Here is a 17,796-nt window from a genome sequence, read left to right on the forward strand (position 1 = left end):
TTAAAAACTGTTTAGCTGCTTTTGCAAATCCAAGATTTTATGGATGGAAAGCTGAAAGTAATTAGTGCCCTTCCCCCGTTTCCTGTTGGGAAAAGGAAGAAAAAAAGCACACCCGAGAACAAAACCCAAAACTTCCTGCCCTGCTTAATAATAATGTAATGAGTTGAATGTGACTGGGAAAGTCGATTTACACTGGGTGATCTCTTAATTAAAGAAGGGCCAAGCAGAAATTCTGCTCCATTTTACAGCCCCACGTATCTTCGAGCTCCACCGCAGCCTCTGAGAGCTGGGCACAAGTACTGCGGGCGCTGCCTCCAGCACAAGGGGATGGCTGCTCAGCGTCCTGCTGGCAGCCATGTCCTGGAGATGGCACCGAGGCCGTGTGGGGGTGAAAGGACCAACACTCAGCCCCACGGGGAGGTAGTGCGAAGGGTCGTGAGGCTCTGTGCCCCACATTCTCAGCTCTGGGAGGGGGCTGGAGCACAGGAATGGTTTTGTTGTGGAAAATGGCAGAGATGGGCACCGGGGGTGTCCTTAGCGCACCTCACCCCTCCTGGGACAGCCCCATCCAAAGGCTCTGTGTGACAACAGGATGTGCCAGCCCCATGGCCACACCACCTGTGCTGGGTCACCCAGTCACCAGCCTATGTCCTGGTGGTCCCTAGCACCAGGGGAATTAGTTCCCATGGGGAATCTCAAGGCATACTAGGTGCTCCCCACTGCAGTCCCACCAGCAGCCCTCTACCTGCTCATGTCTCTTCACAGCTGCCCCCTTCCCCCCAGCCCCACACAGCTGCAGGAACTGACTCAGCCTAACTTTTCCTTCCCCAAGAAACGGCTGTGCCACAGCCCCTGCTGTGCAGCAGCACTTGTGGTTCACCTGCAGCCACCGTGAGGAGCAGGAGAACCACTGGGGCCCCGCACCCCACTCCCCAAACCGTGCTCAGCTCAGCTATGCGTTCACCAAAGCACACACAGAACCAGATTATAAATTAACCATTTTATTGAATATCAATAAACTGTATATAATTATATAAAAGTTTTATCAGTACAAAATCATGGCACAAAAATATAAATACCAGTGTACCTTTGAAACGTAAACATCCTCTTTGTTATGATTCTGTAAAAACAATGTCCAAAGAGACGCATTCAGGAGGCACCTGTCAAAAACCATAAATAGCCCTTCTGGCACACACCTGTCGGTGGGCAGCCTTTGGACAGGCCACCATTGTATCGCTGACAAGTGCCGGCTATTAGTCACAGTCCTCTTTGAAAAGCAGTTGTTAAGAGTCATATTAACAGGTGCTTGAGTGCATAGCTGCTCTGTAAACAGGATTCTTGTTTGAAATAGCTACCAATGCCTTTTATGGACACCGTTAATCTTGCAGGCATTGCAAATTGTCATTGTGCTGGGAAGAAGCAGCTGCTTCACAACTAATGTGATACTGTATTATTGCATAGTTACACCTTCTACTTGCAGCTTATATACAATCGAGACAGAGGGAAAGAGGTTCTGTTAACACTTCGTCTTCCATTAAAGAAAATATTGGTTCTTAGAAATTACCAAGTGGTTATGGGGAAAAAAAGAAAAAAAAAAGAAAAAAAGAGAAGAAAAAGAAAAGCAACCCCCAGAGCTACACAGCTGCAATGCCCAACACTGGTGGCACGCCAGGATGCAGTGCCACCTGCGAGGTGCTGCTATGCTCCAGGCCTCACAATGCCTCTCATGGGAGTCCACCCTGCACCCAAAGATGTCCAGATGGAAGCAGGATCAGGCCTTGGGGTTGCACAGGAGCACAGGACGAGGAGCGTGCATGTCTTGTGGCTGCGTACAGTCCGAGGTGCATGGCAACGGCAGCACGGAGGGAACTAACTCCTACAAACACTAGGTACGATACATGTATCTGCACGGGAAAGGAGTGCTGGTCCTCAGCGTGCCCCTGAGCAACCCGTCTCTTCGTGCTTGTGCAGCAGCGACATTCGGGAGAAAGTCCGGGAGCAGGTTTTGCACTGGTACTTCTTTACATCTGAATGGGTCTGCAGGTGGGCGCGCAGATTAGAGCGGTCAGCAAAGGCCCGGTTGCAATGTGTACAGGAAAAAGGCTTTTCACCTATGAGACAAAGAGAAACGTTCCCAATTAACCACTGCATCAACACATGGGGAATATCAAAGAGCAAGCCATTTATTAGCCAGCAATCGTGTGAGAAGGAGTGCTCGCAGCATTACTGGGATGGAAAGCGGCACGGGAAGGCCTGCATTCACCGAGCAACGCCTCCAGTTTGGGAATTTCCTACTCAAAAAAATCCCTGATGCCAGAACCATCTGCAAGAAGCAGGGCAGCTCCCGCACAGCGAGGCCCTGCCACGGTGTCACAGCGTTAGGGCTGAGCACAGCCATTTCCTCCCCCAAACCCTGTACTCCCCCTTCTCCTTCCTGGAGGCAATGAAAGGCCCTGGCCAGGCTGAATTCCTCTCGACTCTTTTGGAGGAAAAGAATGTGCATGCTCAATTTGGAAAGCACAATCAAGTCTTGCCAGCTTCCTTCAGCCATCATCTTTAGTACTCTGAGAGGGTACGAAATTAGTGCCAAGGAACCATTACACCATCCCAACAGCACCACAAAAGATGCTCGAGAGATGCTTTGTGGGCATGAGGAGAGTTGCAGCTGCGCATGGCCCCAAACAACAACAGGTGCATGAGGCAGCTGCCAACACCTGCCTGTAACTCTGGGACCATGAGTTGCAGAGCTACGGGTGATGCCAGGTGCCGTGGCCCTGGGGCAGAGGCCATGGTGGTGAGCAGCAGGTCTCTGAGCATGGAGCTGCACAGGACCAAGCATCCCAGCACAGCACAACAGCCCCAGCTTCGAGGCATACATTCCCAAGCTGACTTACTCCACAGTCAGTTCCAACTAGAACATTTAAAGAGACGTGCCAAGGGAGTTTGGGAAGCCCATATCTTCCAAGATAATAGCCTGGCAACTGGTTTGGTCTGGGCTAGGAGCAGGGAATCGATAAGGGTGGGAGGAGGGCTGAGTAGCATTGTTACCAGTGTGCGTGCGGATGTGGCCCTGCAGCAACCAGGGCCGGGAGAAGGCCTTGCCGCACATCTTGCAGACACAGGGCAGCGTGTGGCTCCGGATGTGCATCTTGAGAGCCCCCAGGCTCACGTACTCCTTCTCGCAGTACTTGCAGCTGAAGGATTTCCTGGTCTGAACATCGCAGTGCAATTGCTTGTGCTTGGAGAGCCCAGCGAAGGTGGAGTAGGCCTTGGCGCACTGGGCACAGCGGAACCGCTCAGCAGCAGAAGGGGCTGAGGCTGGGCTGGGTGGCCCTGAGCTCTTGCCCTCATCCTCCTCACTAGAGAGTGTCGTCAGGTCCAGGGCTGGTGCTGCACCACCTGCTGCCTCTGCCTCGGTGCCCAGGCCAGCTGGGAAAAGGCTAGAGAGCAGACCAGCATCCCACACCAGCGGCGGGTAATAGGCCCCAGGGCCCAGCACTTCGGGTGGAGGGATGACGGACAACGCACACGTCTCATACAGCAGCGGGGCAGCAAACACTGTAGGCAATAGGTAGCACTCAGTGGAGCACTCACCCCATAAGAACAAGGGGCGTAAGGACCCCAATCCACCCCACTGGTAACAAGGGGACTCTGACCTGTCACGTTAGGAATGGGGGGCAAAGGAATCCTAGTCTGTCCCACTGAAAATGGACGGGATGAACTCACCCGAATGGGAACGGGAATGGGGGTACACGGAGACCTCAACCCACCCCACAGTGGGCTCTGCGCCCACGGGAACAGGGTGCTCGAACCCACACCACGCCCCAGCCCAAGGCAAAGGGACTCAACCGCATCCCACAGCCACCCCATGCCCCAACGCACCCCGGAGCCAGAGGGACACGGGGACCCCAAACCGACCCCAAGAATCCCAAGCCCACCCTGCGGAGCATTCACTGCCCACCCCGGGGCAACACGGAATCACCGCACAGAGCGAGGCGCCCCGCTCACCGCGGCACCGAGGGACGGTGGAAAGGTCACCACTCACCCCAAGGGTCTCTGCCTACCCCGGGGCACTACGCAGCCGCTCCGCTCCTCCGCCCACCCCGCGGGACGCTCCTCGCGGTAACAGAGAAACGAACTAAAAATCCCACAGCCGCGCGGAAGGGCAGCGCACCGCTCCGCTGCGGCAGGAAGGGCAGCCCGCACCCGCGAGACGGCTCGGCTCGGCTCGGCACGCACCGGTCTGGCTCTCCAACTCGCTGTAGTTGGGCTTCTTGCTGGCCGAGAAGTGCTTCTTCACCAGGAACGAGCGCGGCATCGTGCTTGCCCGGCGCCACCGCCCGCTGCGGAACCTCCGCCTCTCAGCGTCCGTTAATATGGGCCCGGGCTGTACAGGGGGGCGAGGAGGGCGGTGCGGGGCCGCCCCCCGTGCCCAGAGCCAATGAGGCGGGCGGGGCGGGCAGACTACAGGTGCCGGCACCGGGCATAGCAGCTCCTGGCTGGGGAGCATCTGCTGGAAAGGGGTGCGGAGCTCGGATTTCTGGTCCGGAGCCCTCCCGGTCCTCCCCCACCGCTCCGTCCTCATGGGCTTACAGCCGCCTTCACTTCCCCGGCGTTGCCAGCGGACCCCGGGGTGCGGGGGGGGGGGGGTGGGCGGAGCTCTCCGGGGGGGGTCTCGACTCCACGCTCGGCGCCAGCCTGCTCGGCGGCAACCTCGAACGCCGAAGTGGGAAGCGCGGCAATACGGCCCGAGGCTGCAGCTCGGGGGCGGCCGCTCCCCGTCTCGAGAGGAGGCGGTCGGCGAATCCTCCAAAGCCCCGCGCTGCGCGGCCCGGCCCTGCCACGTTCCTCCTTTGCTGCTCGTCGTCGTCGCGGGCTGCCCGCAGGCGCTTCTCCCCGCCTCTCCCCGAAGCAGGGTGAATGTGCTCCCCAGGGCCGGAGCCGGCGGGGACAGCCCGGATCAGCCGGGCCTGGCGCCGCCTCCCGGCGGGCCGAGTTCTCCCCCTGCCGGCAGCCGGGGCGGACCGCGGGAGACGCCCTCAGCCGCGACCCGCACGAAGCGGTGCCCGAAGGTGCTCCCTGACGGCCTCTTCGGATAAAAAGTCACGGCCACCGCGCTAACAATCGTGGGAGGAGGCCATCGCTCAGCTGGCTGCCACTCACGCGCTACCGCGCTGCTTTGCGGCTGCTTCAGAAACCAAAGCACTTTTATTCTCCTGACCCCGTTTACCTCAATCCTTTTTATCTTCTCAAGTCTTTTGCTGCAAACAAGCATAAGAAAACAACTTTGAAAACAACAGCTGAGTTTCTGAAGGCTGCCTGGAGCTGGCAAGAAATACCTGCATAGACCCCAAACTTCTGACCATGAGAGATGAATCCTTACACCCACCTCGCCAGGGAGCATCCATGTCTGCCAGAATCCCTGCAATAAATCCGCTGGGCTTTGCTTCGAGGACTCAGGACAGTTATTGCCAAGCAGGCCCCAGGAGTACCCAGCATTAACCCACACTTAATGCATTATTACAGTCCTTTACAAGATGGGATCGACTGCTGTAATTCCAGGTGAAGTTATGCCAATTGCTTTAGGCATTTAATACTGACATCAATTTATCTGCCTGATTAAGGCCAGTCTTTGACCAGAGACAGATTCATAGGAAAAACAAAACAAAAACCAACAAACCCTCAAACACATGCTTGTCTCTGCCCATTCTGTACCCCTTTCTATGTGCTGATTTCCCTAATTCCCAGTGCTAGACACTAGGAATTTCACAGGTTGAAGGCAGCCCGACTGCACTATCACTAGCAGTGGGCCATTATCATTAGCAGTGGGACTTGCTGCAGCTGCAAGATCAGTTGCTGACAAGGTGGTAGCAGCCCTTCTGGCAGCGTTTCGTTCTCCTGCAGTGGTACTTTACCAGGTTCTGAAACCAGAATTAGCTTGTTCTGTAACAATCCTTTTTTGGAACGATGAGTTTCTGCATACAGATGAGATAAATCAAGGTTAAGCACGTGTCTCTCACCAGTGTCTTCAAATTAATGAGCAAATACCACTGAGACATATCACCGTTTGTAAACAAGCTTGTTAAGTTGATGAAGTCAGCAGCACAAAGATACTAAGCTCATCAGCACTTAAGTGGAAAACTACAGCTCAACTTCTGAGTGCCTGTATGGATGCTTATCACTGCACAGATAGCAGTGCTATAAATTCCACTGTTAAAAGCTAGGAGGTGCCAGAACTTCACTCCTTACTCATTCACAGATTTAATCAAAATTCAAGTAGATCTGGTGTGCATTTTCCAGTTTGCGTTTGTCCCATGTGTGAAATAATTCCTTGTAAGTTGAAGCAAATCAAAGCCAAGATGCACAGTCAATGAGCAGGTCCATACAGACAAGGTATGATCATAAGGCCTGAAAAAACATTTCTCATCCTTCAGGGCTGCAAGACAATCCCCACCTTCCGGTTTCACAGGCAAAGGAAACAAAGCTGAAGTCTGTCTGTTTCTTTCCCAGTTTCTGGCATGCTCCCTGGAGCTCTACATAGCATTAAGAACTGTTTTGGAGAGATGTGAAACAAAGTGTACAGATCATGAGGAAGAAATGACAGAAGCTGACATGAAGATAGAATTTTATAAATTAAATGAACTTTATTTATAACTTGTCTTCAAAATTCAAAAAACACAAAGTAATTGCTCAGAAGCTTCTAACTGCTCCTTAAACATTTAATCTAAATTGCATGGAAGTGCACTTCAAATAGCAGCAGAAATCTAGATTTAGGTCAATTTGCACCACAAAACTCCATCCTAGCCAGAACCTAGAAATCTCCACTCAACCACCAACATGGTCACCTTTTCACAGATCAAGCGTTAGAAATAACCAACTCCAAAACAAAGTACTTTTTCCCACAGTGCCATGAGTATTTTTGCTAAGACTGAAATTCCGTTCACCAAGCAGATACTTAAGGCTGAGTCTATAAGTAGCCTATTCCAAGTTTGGGAAAACATACTAAAAACAAGCTAAATATGTTAGAGGTCTTGCTGAACACAAAGTTTAGTCAAGAGATTTTAGCTGGGGTACATTTAATAAGGGTAAGGCTATGCTGTGTCTGCAGGGTATGAAGATATTATTTGTGAAAGAAACTAATTAGTACTCTATTCTGTGGTGGTACAGGTCCACTGCTCCAATTAAGTATGCCAAGTTGAATTACACTACTCTGGTTTACAGCTTCTGCTCAGGTGTCTCAGATGGCTAGATCTCAGCATCATGATTGTGCAGTTAAAGTGTTAAAAGGAAGCTCTATAGTGAAAGTGTATAATTGAATATCAAGTATCCGTTTTCCATGTAAGGGAACAGTCATCCTGCTTTCTTGTTTATATTTTACTTTCTCTTTGAAAGCTATACCTGCATACTATATATATAATACATGGAAAACACAATCTAAGCATAGCTTTAGCAACATTTAAATGAAGAACGTAAATTCAAAATACTTCTTAAAATCTGTGATGCGGAAAAGTAGAGCTGTGCAAGTGCCATGGAATCTAAGTTTTGCTTCCAGTTTGCCGTGAGAGATGGAACAATTAAAAATAAATACATTTAAACAAAAATTTTCATAGAAGGTGGAGATACTGATTTTTTTTCTGAACTCTCTTATGAGCATAATGCTTAAGAAGCCTAGAAAACCAATTTCTGAAAACACTAATTGAATCACCAAGTCAGCAGATATGATTGATATTTGCTTTAGCAACTGAACTAACACAAAAGATCTATTTTCTAGGCTTGAAATTATGGTCAAAGTGTGGAACAAAATAATAATCAGGAGTAGAACTAAAATACTTTGAACTAGTTTCTTACCTAGCTGCAAACATCTACTAAGAAAAACTGTAGTTTGAAGACTCATACTAAAAACTTGTTTTCCATGTAACTGAGAGAACGCCTGTAAGAGTTCAAATACTGCTAAACATGAAATCACAGGCAGAGGCCACTTTGAATAAGAACTGATCTGACAGTTACAACTAGCACCTAGAGGTCGCACTTAAGAAAAATACATACCAATACACCTCTTATACTATCACTTAAGAAATGTAAACAACATTAGGAGGTCCAACTAGTTTGGACCATTCAGTCTGGAATATTTCTGCATTTAGAGTCAAATGAACACAACTGGAAAAAATAACTCATCAGAAAACAGGCATAGGTGAAGGGAAGTAAGTCAGCATGGAGGAGACTTCTAATTGAGCTTTGTGTGAAGCAAATAAGAAAATTAAACTTACGTGGTTAACAGAAGACCCAATGATACAAACATATCAAACGAATTGGAAACCAAGACAGATTAAAAAGTCTTCCATATTTCTGGATGCCTGAGCTCATCTTGGGATGTACAGGGTGAAGTGCAAGGATGCTGGGCGCTTCCCCCCCATGGAAGCTTGGTTTGACACTTAGTCTTTCACATTTTTAAATTTTATTTATCCCGCAAAGAACGCATCAAAACCTGTGCCATCATATCATCTTCATCAGCATCATAATCCTATGAACAAAAGGTACAGAAATTCTTTTACTGCAACAGCCATGGTGGTTAATCTAACACAAAATAAAAACAGAAAACAGCTGCCTCATCTTCTAACTTGCCAATAATCCAATTTGTCTCATGATACCATCTGCATAAATTGGATTTCATAGTAGTGACTATGTAAAAAGTTGTTTTAAGAGTCGTCAGGCTCATGTACTCCAAGGGTGAGAAAACACATACCACAAAAGTATCATATGAAAACCGGTGTCGTCTTTGAAGGTGCTCCATGAAGTTAGCACTCCTGTAATTTGGATCTCCCCATGGCATTGAGGCACAAATTGGGCAAACCTTGAAGAAAAAATTAAAAGTCAGTTAGGCCCCAACAGTTAAACGTGTTAACATTTATACTATGAAGGGCAGAAGAGACAGTGACTGAAGTCTGAGATTTGTAACAATCACTACTCTCTAAGAAAAGTGATGTCAAACATTTTACTGGGCCATTCAACATTCAGGTTTAACAGAGGCTTTTATTTAAATTAATTTCCTATGCCTCTGAATGAGAATGGTTTATTCTTCTCTCTACATACTGCTGATGAGAATCAATCACTGCTGTTTGCCTCAGAAGATCTCAAACTCCATTAATCAATAACAAAGAAGTTTTCTTGATCATCTTCACAAAGATCACTTCTCCCCAAGATTTTTTTTTTTTCCTAAATAAATTCCACATTCCTAAGAACTTTAAAAACAAATGAAGGTTTCCAATTCAGTTCCAAGTTTTGCAATACCTTTTTATAGAAAATGGAGTATAATTTGGAGTATAATTTGGAGATAAAAACTACCAAAAATAGATACTTTTTTTTTTCCCCAATCAATATTCACAATAGTTTATAATATTTTATTGCTGAAAATAGCAGAGGGGAAATTAATGCTTTTTTTTTTTTTAATACATTGCATTAATTTTATCCCTGTTACTGTGCCTAAAGTACTTTGAATGCCTACCGTTTTTCAAATATGAGGTGGATGTGAAGTAGATGTAAATTGACTTTAATAGAAGCAAGTATAAATACGTACTTAACTTCAAGCAGTAAGTCTCTAATTCATTGTTTCAAGGGTATTTAAGACTAGACTTCATTGCAATTCTTGCACCAAGACTTTTTATTACCACTTGTCTTGCATCCATGCTGTGCAATGTTTTGCAGTGTTCAACTAGTCCTTCTTGATCAAAGTTTTTCTCACTGCAGTACGGACAAGGAAAGGTAAAGCGATTTGGGAAGTTCCTGGTTCAGGGGGAAAAAGATGAGATATGTTGTCATATTAGTTAAGTTAAAAGCACCAAAAAAAAAAAAAATCTATCTTTTTAGAACAGTATAAAAGGCTTTGAATTTCCTACCTGGAAGTTATCTTACTAGCGACTAAGAATAAAAATTATTCAAAACAGTAATTTTATTCCATGCAATCAAGACAAACAAATTTAAAGAATCATCTTTTAAATTCTTATTGACATCTTATGTAAATCTTCACATCATAAACTTCTACACAAAGGTATGTCTTCAAAAAATGTTATAAATGCCATTTATCACCTTCTTATAGTTTTTACGTTTTTAAACGCACAGGGTATCAATCACCCAGAACGCTAAAATGCCGATCAGTGTGATGCAGTCAGCTCCACATTCCCTTTGTTATAAGTTACTACAATCAAGAGACAGAAAGACAGCTATTATTAAATAAGGAGCTGCTCGTATCAAGTACTCCAATCTTGTCTTGTGCAAAGACTGCATAGAGAAGGAGAATAGTTTGCTTAGGTGCTCTCAGTTGCAGGACTGTGGCGTATTCTTACAGCGTGAAATGTTAATAAACAAACTAAGGAATGACGGAAAGTCTGCTTTTACAGCAAAATTATAGTTTGCACGAAACGCCATAACACAGTGTTGGCTTTGTTTTGTCCTTTTGTTTGTTTACATAAAAGGCCTCTTCTCAGAAGTGGAATCAAATTTGAGATTTTGTATGGATTATTTGGTAATAGTCCTCTTTTTGTGATCCTAAGTATGAGTATTTCCAGAGAAGAGCTACTTACCTGGTGTTGTGAAGTGGTTCTTTAGTTACAGCTTTCACACCTTCCATTATGTAATTCTGGTACTTTGAACAGGAGGCTGCATGGCTGCGCATCTTTGAGAGGAACATCTGCTTAGACAACAATCACACAGCAGTTACACTATTTGCAGCAGGACTACACACAAAGTCTTCTGCAGCCAGTGCTACAGCAGGAAGAAATACGTATTTCAGCTGGTGAGCTGGAAAGCTTTGAGGTTACAAATTAGTTAATGTATAACTGCTGCCTGTAATATTTTACAAATACAACACTGTTCCATTGTACTTATCTTCACCTATACTCCAGTACCAGAAAATATTCTTATACGAAGCCAGCTTATGTTGTTACTGAGAAGAGATGACATGGGAAATAATTTAGCTTTCTGTACATACTGTGACATAGGTTTAAATACAAACTTTCTTAATTTGAACTTTCATTAGTAGGACTTAACAATTGATAATCAAGGTACTACAGCTATCTATCAGCCGCAACGATGAAAACAGCACTATCCAGAAATAGTGAAATTAATGCAACACCTCAGTAGTGGCTACCAAACCAAATGCTTTGGGAAGCTTTGAAGAACCTATAGAAAACAGAACAGGATCCGCATCCCCGCGGGGCGCAGTTACAGCACATCGCACCCGCCTCAGCCCTCCCAGCTCTTCGCCGGGTCCCACCTTCTTGCCGCAGCCGCTGCAGGCAGTCTCGGTGCTCTCTATCAGCTGCTCCAGGTCCAGCGCCCTGCTGCCGGCTGTCAGCGCGCCGCGGCACACACCACACACAGGCTTCTTCGGCTTCAGGCACTCCTGCAGACACGGCGTGCAGAACCTACGCCGGGACAAGGACACAATGAGAACAGCCCAGGGTCTCCGCGCTTTTCCCGTGCGGTACGGAGCGGCGGTCCCGTGCGCTGCCCGCAGTCCTACGGGCCGAGAGGGCCCCGCGCGGCCTCCCTCCTCGCCCGCACTCCTCCTTAGGCCGCTCACACGTGTCCGCAGGGCACCCGGACGGGACTGTCGAACACCTCAAGGCACACAGGGCAGGTGAGGCGCGCCAGCAGGTCTGGCCAGGGCTCAGGGGAGCGCAAACCACCATCCCCGCCACCCGCCACCGCCATCTTCCCGCCGCCAACTAGGAAGTGGCTCCTACGCAACCGCAGCCCCACCCCAACGCCTGGCGCTGGGGAGCGCTCGGGCGCTGCGGGGTGTGACCTGCCACCGGGAGGAGGGGCCACGCGACGACCCCGCCCCTCAGCCGTCTGACGTCACGCACCGGAAGTGCCTTTCACGAGAGGAGGTGGTGCCTTTCTGCCCTCCACCATCTACTTCCGGGGCGCCGCTGTCAGCTGCCTCCTGCCGCTCACACTGTCCGCAGCTCGCGGGTCGTGCCCTGAGGCTGGAGTTGCCCGCACCTCTGCTGGTAAGCCCTTCTTGGGGCTGTTTGCCGCTGGGACGGTGTAGGCGCAGTGTCTAGTGGGCTCCTCACCTGCATCCGGGTCACCGGATGCTTCCGGCTGAGCGACGGTGGGCCCCAGAGCGGTGAGGGGCAGGCGCGGCCCGCGGAATGCGGTGCCGTGACCTTCAGCGGTAGGAGGCGGTCCCGCGGGGCTGCCGAGGGTTCGGTGCCAGGCTAGGGCCGCGCCCGCCCGCTGAGGGCGGCGGTCCGACGGTGCTGGGCCGCTCTGTTCTCCGCGGCTGCCCTCGGTGTCCTGGCTGGAGGAAGGTTTGCAGCAGGTGGGTGCTAGGAGGAAAAGTGCTCGCGTGTGCTGAGTTTGGTGCTTGTCCTGCGTTTGGTGGTGGACTTTGTGTGTGCTCTTAGTTCTTTGGATCGTTCTTGGACTCCGGTTAGCTTTTTATTAGTACTATTTCTATTTTCAAGCGCTTGGTGAAAGCCTTAGATCTCTGATGTTATTGGTGTTGATGGCAATAAGGGGGCCTATGGTGTTTTTCCCAGGAGCTTTTGCTTCTGGGATAGCTGTATGTGTGTGTGAGTAGAGGAGGAACCCTGCAGGGGCTGCCTTGATTTTCTTGCTCTCAGTTGCCTGAGCTCTGGCATACATATAAACATCAAGTCAGAGCTGGGGCTGATGATGGTTGTGAATATCACAGTTTATGGGGTCTTGCTGAAGTCCTTTCGTGTAGACACTTTTTTAATCCTGAGCTTTCATGTGGAGCTCTTTTGTTAGGCAGTTATTAATGCTGTACATGGAAGAATGTTAATACTTGATCCAACTTCTTACCTGCCTAAGCCATTGTTTCTCCAAAGGGTATGTTACTAATGTACAAATCAGACTGAGCTCTTCTTGCTAAGTATAAGTAATTAGGTTAGTTTTGTGTATTAACTTGATCTTGTCCAGCCTGAGAAAAGGAGTGAGAGGGAAGAGCAAACTCTTTGTGGAGAGGGCTAAATTATGTTTTTTCTTCTCTCTTCCTAACACTAAGATGCAGATTGAGAACTGGACACTGCAATTCACGGCTTCTTCTTTTGACATTAGTGCAAATTCTGACTGGGGGAGCAATGAGCTGTATGCCTTTAAGCAGAAGTTAAAACAGTGAACTTTTCTCATGCCGTGGTCATTAAGCACATCCTTTTCTCAAGTAACATTAGCTGTTAAGCTATTGGCTTGCTTGCTTTTCTTGGCCTCCTGTGGCATGTGGCTTTTTTGTGGCTTTTTTTTTCCCCCTTGTCTGTGTAATGGTTACTCTTATGGACTTAATTTTGACCTTATTGGCGATTTGCATTTTAACAGGAGCGTATGGTGGCATTGATCAATATCCCAGCAGCTGGAATTAATAGAAAGTGCTTTTTGAAGTGTTGCTTCAGTGTCTCTGCAGCTGAATTAATGCTTTATCTCTCTCCATTTTGATTCGCAGTTGAGAAGTGCTAGATTGTACTCTCATAAAACACAAAGACCGTGGTTTACTTTTTAATCACAAGTTCTTCAGGTTGTCAAGATAGTCTGCTAAACTCCTCGTTACTTGGCTTTGGGGAATTAACATGGAGAGGCTTGTTTTGGCATCAGTTATTTCTGTGTAGTGTGGGAATAATTATTAGTACATACGAAATAAATCACAATATCTGATTAAAATCATGATTGTGTAAGTTGGTTGATCTAAAACAGTAAAATAAAACAAGATCGTGAAAGCTTATGCTTTCCCTTTCAGTCTGTAGTTACGAGTTACTTTGGCCATGGTTCCCTAACCCAAGGAATCCTCAATGTGGATATGAGCCTACGTGGACTTTCTTTTATCAAATTCCTAGTGCCTTGTTTGATTTAGGTTTGCTGTGTTCTGTTATATTCAGATAAATTGAAAACAAAGAATAGAATAATGGGAAAGCAGGACACTAGTATTCCTGTTGATGCATGTGCTTTTTCAGAAACCCAGGGAGGTTGAGAGGTTGTTTTGGGGGCTACTCTGCTGTGAACCATTTTATAGAATCCTGTGAAGTAAATAGGTGCTGTGGATATCTGGGACTTATGCAACTGTGATGACTTGTCTTTGTTTTCAATTTTTATTCCAGAAGAGTTGCCATTTCCGAAGATTCTTAATACCAGATTATCAACCGACTGCCCAATAACCATGAAAGAGACAAAGTAGCTTCCCAGGCCTGAGACAAAAACTGATTTCAATGGATACAAAATATAAAGACGATTTATTTAGAAAGTATGTACAGTTCCATGAATGCAAACTGAGTGTCTCTGACAGCAAACAGCCTCCTATTAATGATGAATATTTGCGAGTGGCAGCATCAGCCTTATTTTGCCTTCCCAAAATTGATCCCTTTTATAGATTCCGGTTGATAAAATTTTATGAGATGGCTGAAAACTCACTGAGATCTCTGAAATCCTCAAGTTTACATTCTCTGCATAATGCATTCAGCATGCTTGAGACTCTTGGAATTAATCTCTTTCTATATCCCTGGAAAAAGGAGTTCAAACATATTAAGGTAAGACATTTATATTTGAAGACATAATTTATTTTTTTTTTTTTAAACATGTCATGCATTTAGCTTATGACAACTTTTTTTCCTATATGTTAGAATGATTGATAATGTGGCTATATACAGCTGGTAAATAGAAACCACCAGAGGTGAAGTACATGAAGTGTGTGATGGTGAGACTGCTCAAGAGAAGTACAAATACTGTATGCATTTCTAAAATAACCATAAAATACGGGAAGAGCTTATTTAAGGTTTTTGTTCGCCTTTTCTCCTAATGTGCTTAATTTCTGCTTGGAGGTGCTTTAACATCAGTGAGTAATTAAATTGTGTTTAAGTTCATAGCCTTTTATTTTACGTCCGCTATTACTGTAGCACAAGTACTAGTGATCAATGTGTGGTTTTAAGCAGGTGCTTTGCTGAGGTTCCCATAAGTTATGTGATGATGTTGAAGGATTCACTGAAATAGTTGCCTCTAGAATGTATTTTACTTGCTTGTAATTTTGAATCATGAAATTTTGATTCTAATGCACTTTCAAATTATTCATCTATACTATGACCTCACAGTGAAAAGTATAAACTTGTGTGTTGCTTGACTTGAGTACTGCAAGTCTGCTAATAAGATGTCTGCTGTCAGTTTTCAGTTTTATTTTTTGTTATCCCTATTTTCCTATTCAAAGCTGCTGTAGCATTTCAACAACAAGCGCTGCAGGTGACTTGAATGTTTCTGAGACTTGGGTAGAAACAACATTTCTGGTGTATGTCTGAAGTCTTTTGCAGGTTGTGTGTGCTAGTGATGGGCTTTTGTTTTGTTTTGTTTTTCTTAATAGACAGTATTTTGCAATTTAGCAGAGAGAATTTTAACGTGAATGGTGCATTTCATAGAATCATAGGGTGGTTTGGGTTAAAAGAGACCTTAAAGATCTAAAGTTCTAGCCTCCCTGCTACGGGCAGGGATGATTGAGAGTCTTTCTCCTAAGGGAAGACCATTACTTCATACTAGATCTCTCAGTGTATCCGTGTCACTACACTTAAGTTCTGGCCTATGGAATGCTTGCTGATCCATCCAGGATATCTCTAAGTGCACTGCTAATATTGGCTTTGGTTGTGTGCTGTGGATCCACTTCTTGTTCTGGACAAATATACAATGGCCAAGGCATTCCTCTCTGCAGTCAGAAGCAATTTGGCCTGTGTTAAGAGTATACTTCAGGTATGCCAGATGCCAAGGGAACTGCAACTTAATCAAAATCACAATTGTTTTGGGGCTTTGTTATTGGAAGCTCTTGACCTAATACTAAAGAAAACAAGCATTGGAGTTGTGTAGTAATTGTACACCTTACTCTCCACAAAATAAAGTGCCCCTGAATGTAGTTAAATATGCATTGAAGAAGACTTTAGTGCTTTTGCAGTAATACCATCTTCCTGTTATATTCAGCTGCTTCTTGTCCACGAGGAATATATGAAACCTCTGCCCTTTTTTGCTTTAGCGTTAGACTTACAAACACATGTCTGGTGCGTATAAAAGTTAGTGTCATTGTACACAGTAATGATTTAACCCAACAAGGATACCATGCTAATCAGAACTTCAACTGGAATGAAAATTCTCCTATTTGGAACTTGCTTCAAGCAGAATTTCCATCTGCTGAAACAGGAGGGCTACAGAAATGGAGTTCATCTTACCGTGGGAGTTGCATGTCTTCTCTGTAATATTCTATTTAATTCTATAGTATCTGTCACTGAATTTTCTGAAAATCTAGTCTTCCGCTGAATTTGTAACCTAGTTTTCCTTTTATTCCCCCCACCTCCTTAGACCTACACGGGACCCTTTGTATATTATGTAAAGTCTGCCCTCACTGAAGATGATGTAAGGCAGATTCTGAACTACATGGGCTATGTCCAAGAAGTGGGAACAATGTATAAGCTCAAAGAGCAGATTGATGCTATTCAAGTGAAAATGGTTTCATTTGAACTCTTTTTGGCCAAAGTGGAATGTGAGCAGCTTCTTGAAATTCATTTGCAAGTGAAAGATAAAGGCTATTTGGAGATCGATGTCATAAATGAACGAAAAAATAGCAACGAAGATACTAGAGGCTGCTCAGAAGCTATGAAACGGCGGGCAGAATGTAAAGAAAGCTTAAATACTTCCATGGCACGAATGGTACTTCAGAAATCAGCAAGTGAACGGGCCTCTAAGGATTATTTCAAGCCAAAAGTGAGCAAGGCTTCTAAATCAGTAGACACATATGACAATTATTGGGAAAATAAGAAACCACCATTGATGAGCTCATTGAGTCTCAGGAAAGAGCCAATCTTAGTTGATGTGGAAGATGACATCAAAGATGAAATTATTCGTCCATCACCCTCTCTTCTGACAATGTCAAGCTCACCACATGCATGTTCAGATGAATTCTTGCCAACTTCATCTCATCCTAATGGCATGTTGAGAACAAATGTCCCTTACAGCTCCTATTTTTCTGCTCAAGAGGACTTAGATATCTATACTGATCCTGATACTAGAAGTATGTTAAATTTTAAAAGGCAGGAAGCTATTAAGCCTGATGTGTGGCTGTTAAAAAATGATGCCAACCCTGTTTACCACAAACGCGCCCACCTAGCCAAAGAGACAGCTTCCCTCAAGTGCCAAAACTGTGGCGTACCTTGTGGGGCTTCTGTTTGCCAGAAGTGTGACAATCTGTTCAACTCCAGGCAGGACTACCCAGTAGTGAAACAGAGCACCTATTCCATCAAACCACTTCCAAATGATGGCTTATCTCCTGCCTCTGCTTTAAGAGAGAAACCTCAGTACACATCACAGACTCAAAGTCAAGAGAGAGCTTCTCAATTCAGTTCAAAATCCAAACCTGCGAGCACCTCACGCTGTGGCTTTTGTAACCGATCTGGAGCTGCAAATACTTGCATGTTTTGTTCAAAAGTCTCATGTGACACTTGCCTCAATGCTTACTACTATGATCCCTGCTGTAGGAAAAGCGAGCTTCACAGATTCATGCCTAACAATCAGTTAAACTATAAATCAACCCAACTGTCCCATGTTGTTTATAGGTAGATTTGATTGGTCCATTTTGGGGGGAAGGGAAAGGGCTACTTAATGTTCTGATGCCACTGATGAGAAGTAAAACACTGACCTCTTACAAAATTGACATGCCCAAATATTTGGAACATGGTTCAGTGATCAGGTGCCAGTTCTTGATTTTTGTGGCTTAATAAATGCTGCAGATATATGATTTCATGCTGCTATTATTTAGGT

General features: G+C 45.9%; 3 protein-coding genes across 3 annotated transcripts; 1 reads left to right on the forward strand and 2 right to left on the reverse strand.

Moving 5' to 3' along the window:
* Positions 1-1,929: 1,929 nt before the first annotated feature.
* SNAI1 (snail family transcriptional repressor 1) lies at positions 1,930-4,318 on the reverse strand (the record flags this gene model as incomplete). The annotated part of the gene is made up of 3 exons (XM_079543612.1): positions 1,930-2,111; positions 3,049-3,558; positions 4,240-4,318. The coding sequence occupies 3 exons, from the start codon at positions 4,316-4,318 to the stop codon at positions 1,930-1,932; spliced, it is 771 nt and encodes a 256-aa protein (XP_079399738.1).
* Positions 4,319-8,455: 4,137 nt separating this feature from the next.
* On the reverse strand, positions 8,456-11,709 carry RNF114 (ring finger protein 114; the record flags this gene model as incomplete). The annotated part of the gene is made up of 6 exons (XM_079543349.1): positions 8,456-8,521; positions 8,744-8,851; positions 9,666-9,780; positions 10,578-10,684; positions 11,270-11,420; positions 11,579-11,709. 6 exons carry the CDS (start codon positions 11,707-11,709, stop codon positions 8,456-8,458), a joined length of 678 nt encoding a protein of 225 aa, XP_079399475.1.
* A 2,513-nt stretch (positions 11,710-14,222) lies between these two features.
* On the forward strand, positions 14,223-17,595 carry SPATA2 (spermatogenesis associated 2; the record flags this gene model as incomplete). The annotated part of the gene is made up of 2 exons (XM_079543275.1): positions 14,223-14,540; positions 16,342-17,595. 2 exons carry the CDS (start codon positions 14,223-14,225, stop codon positions 17,593-17,595), a joined length of 1,572 nt encoding a protein of 523 aa, XP_079399401.1.
* Positions 17,596-17,796: the final 201 nt, after the last annotated feature.

Source organism: Tetrao urogallus (genome assembly GCF_951394365.1).
Source record: "Tetrao urogallus genome assembly, chromosome: 16".
In the NCBI taxonomy this organism is placed as follows: Eukaryota; Metazoa; Chordata; class Aves; order Galliformes; family Phasianidae; genus Tetrao; species Tetrao urogallus.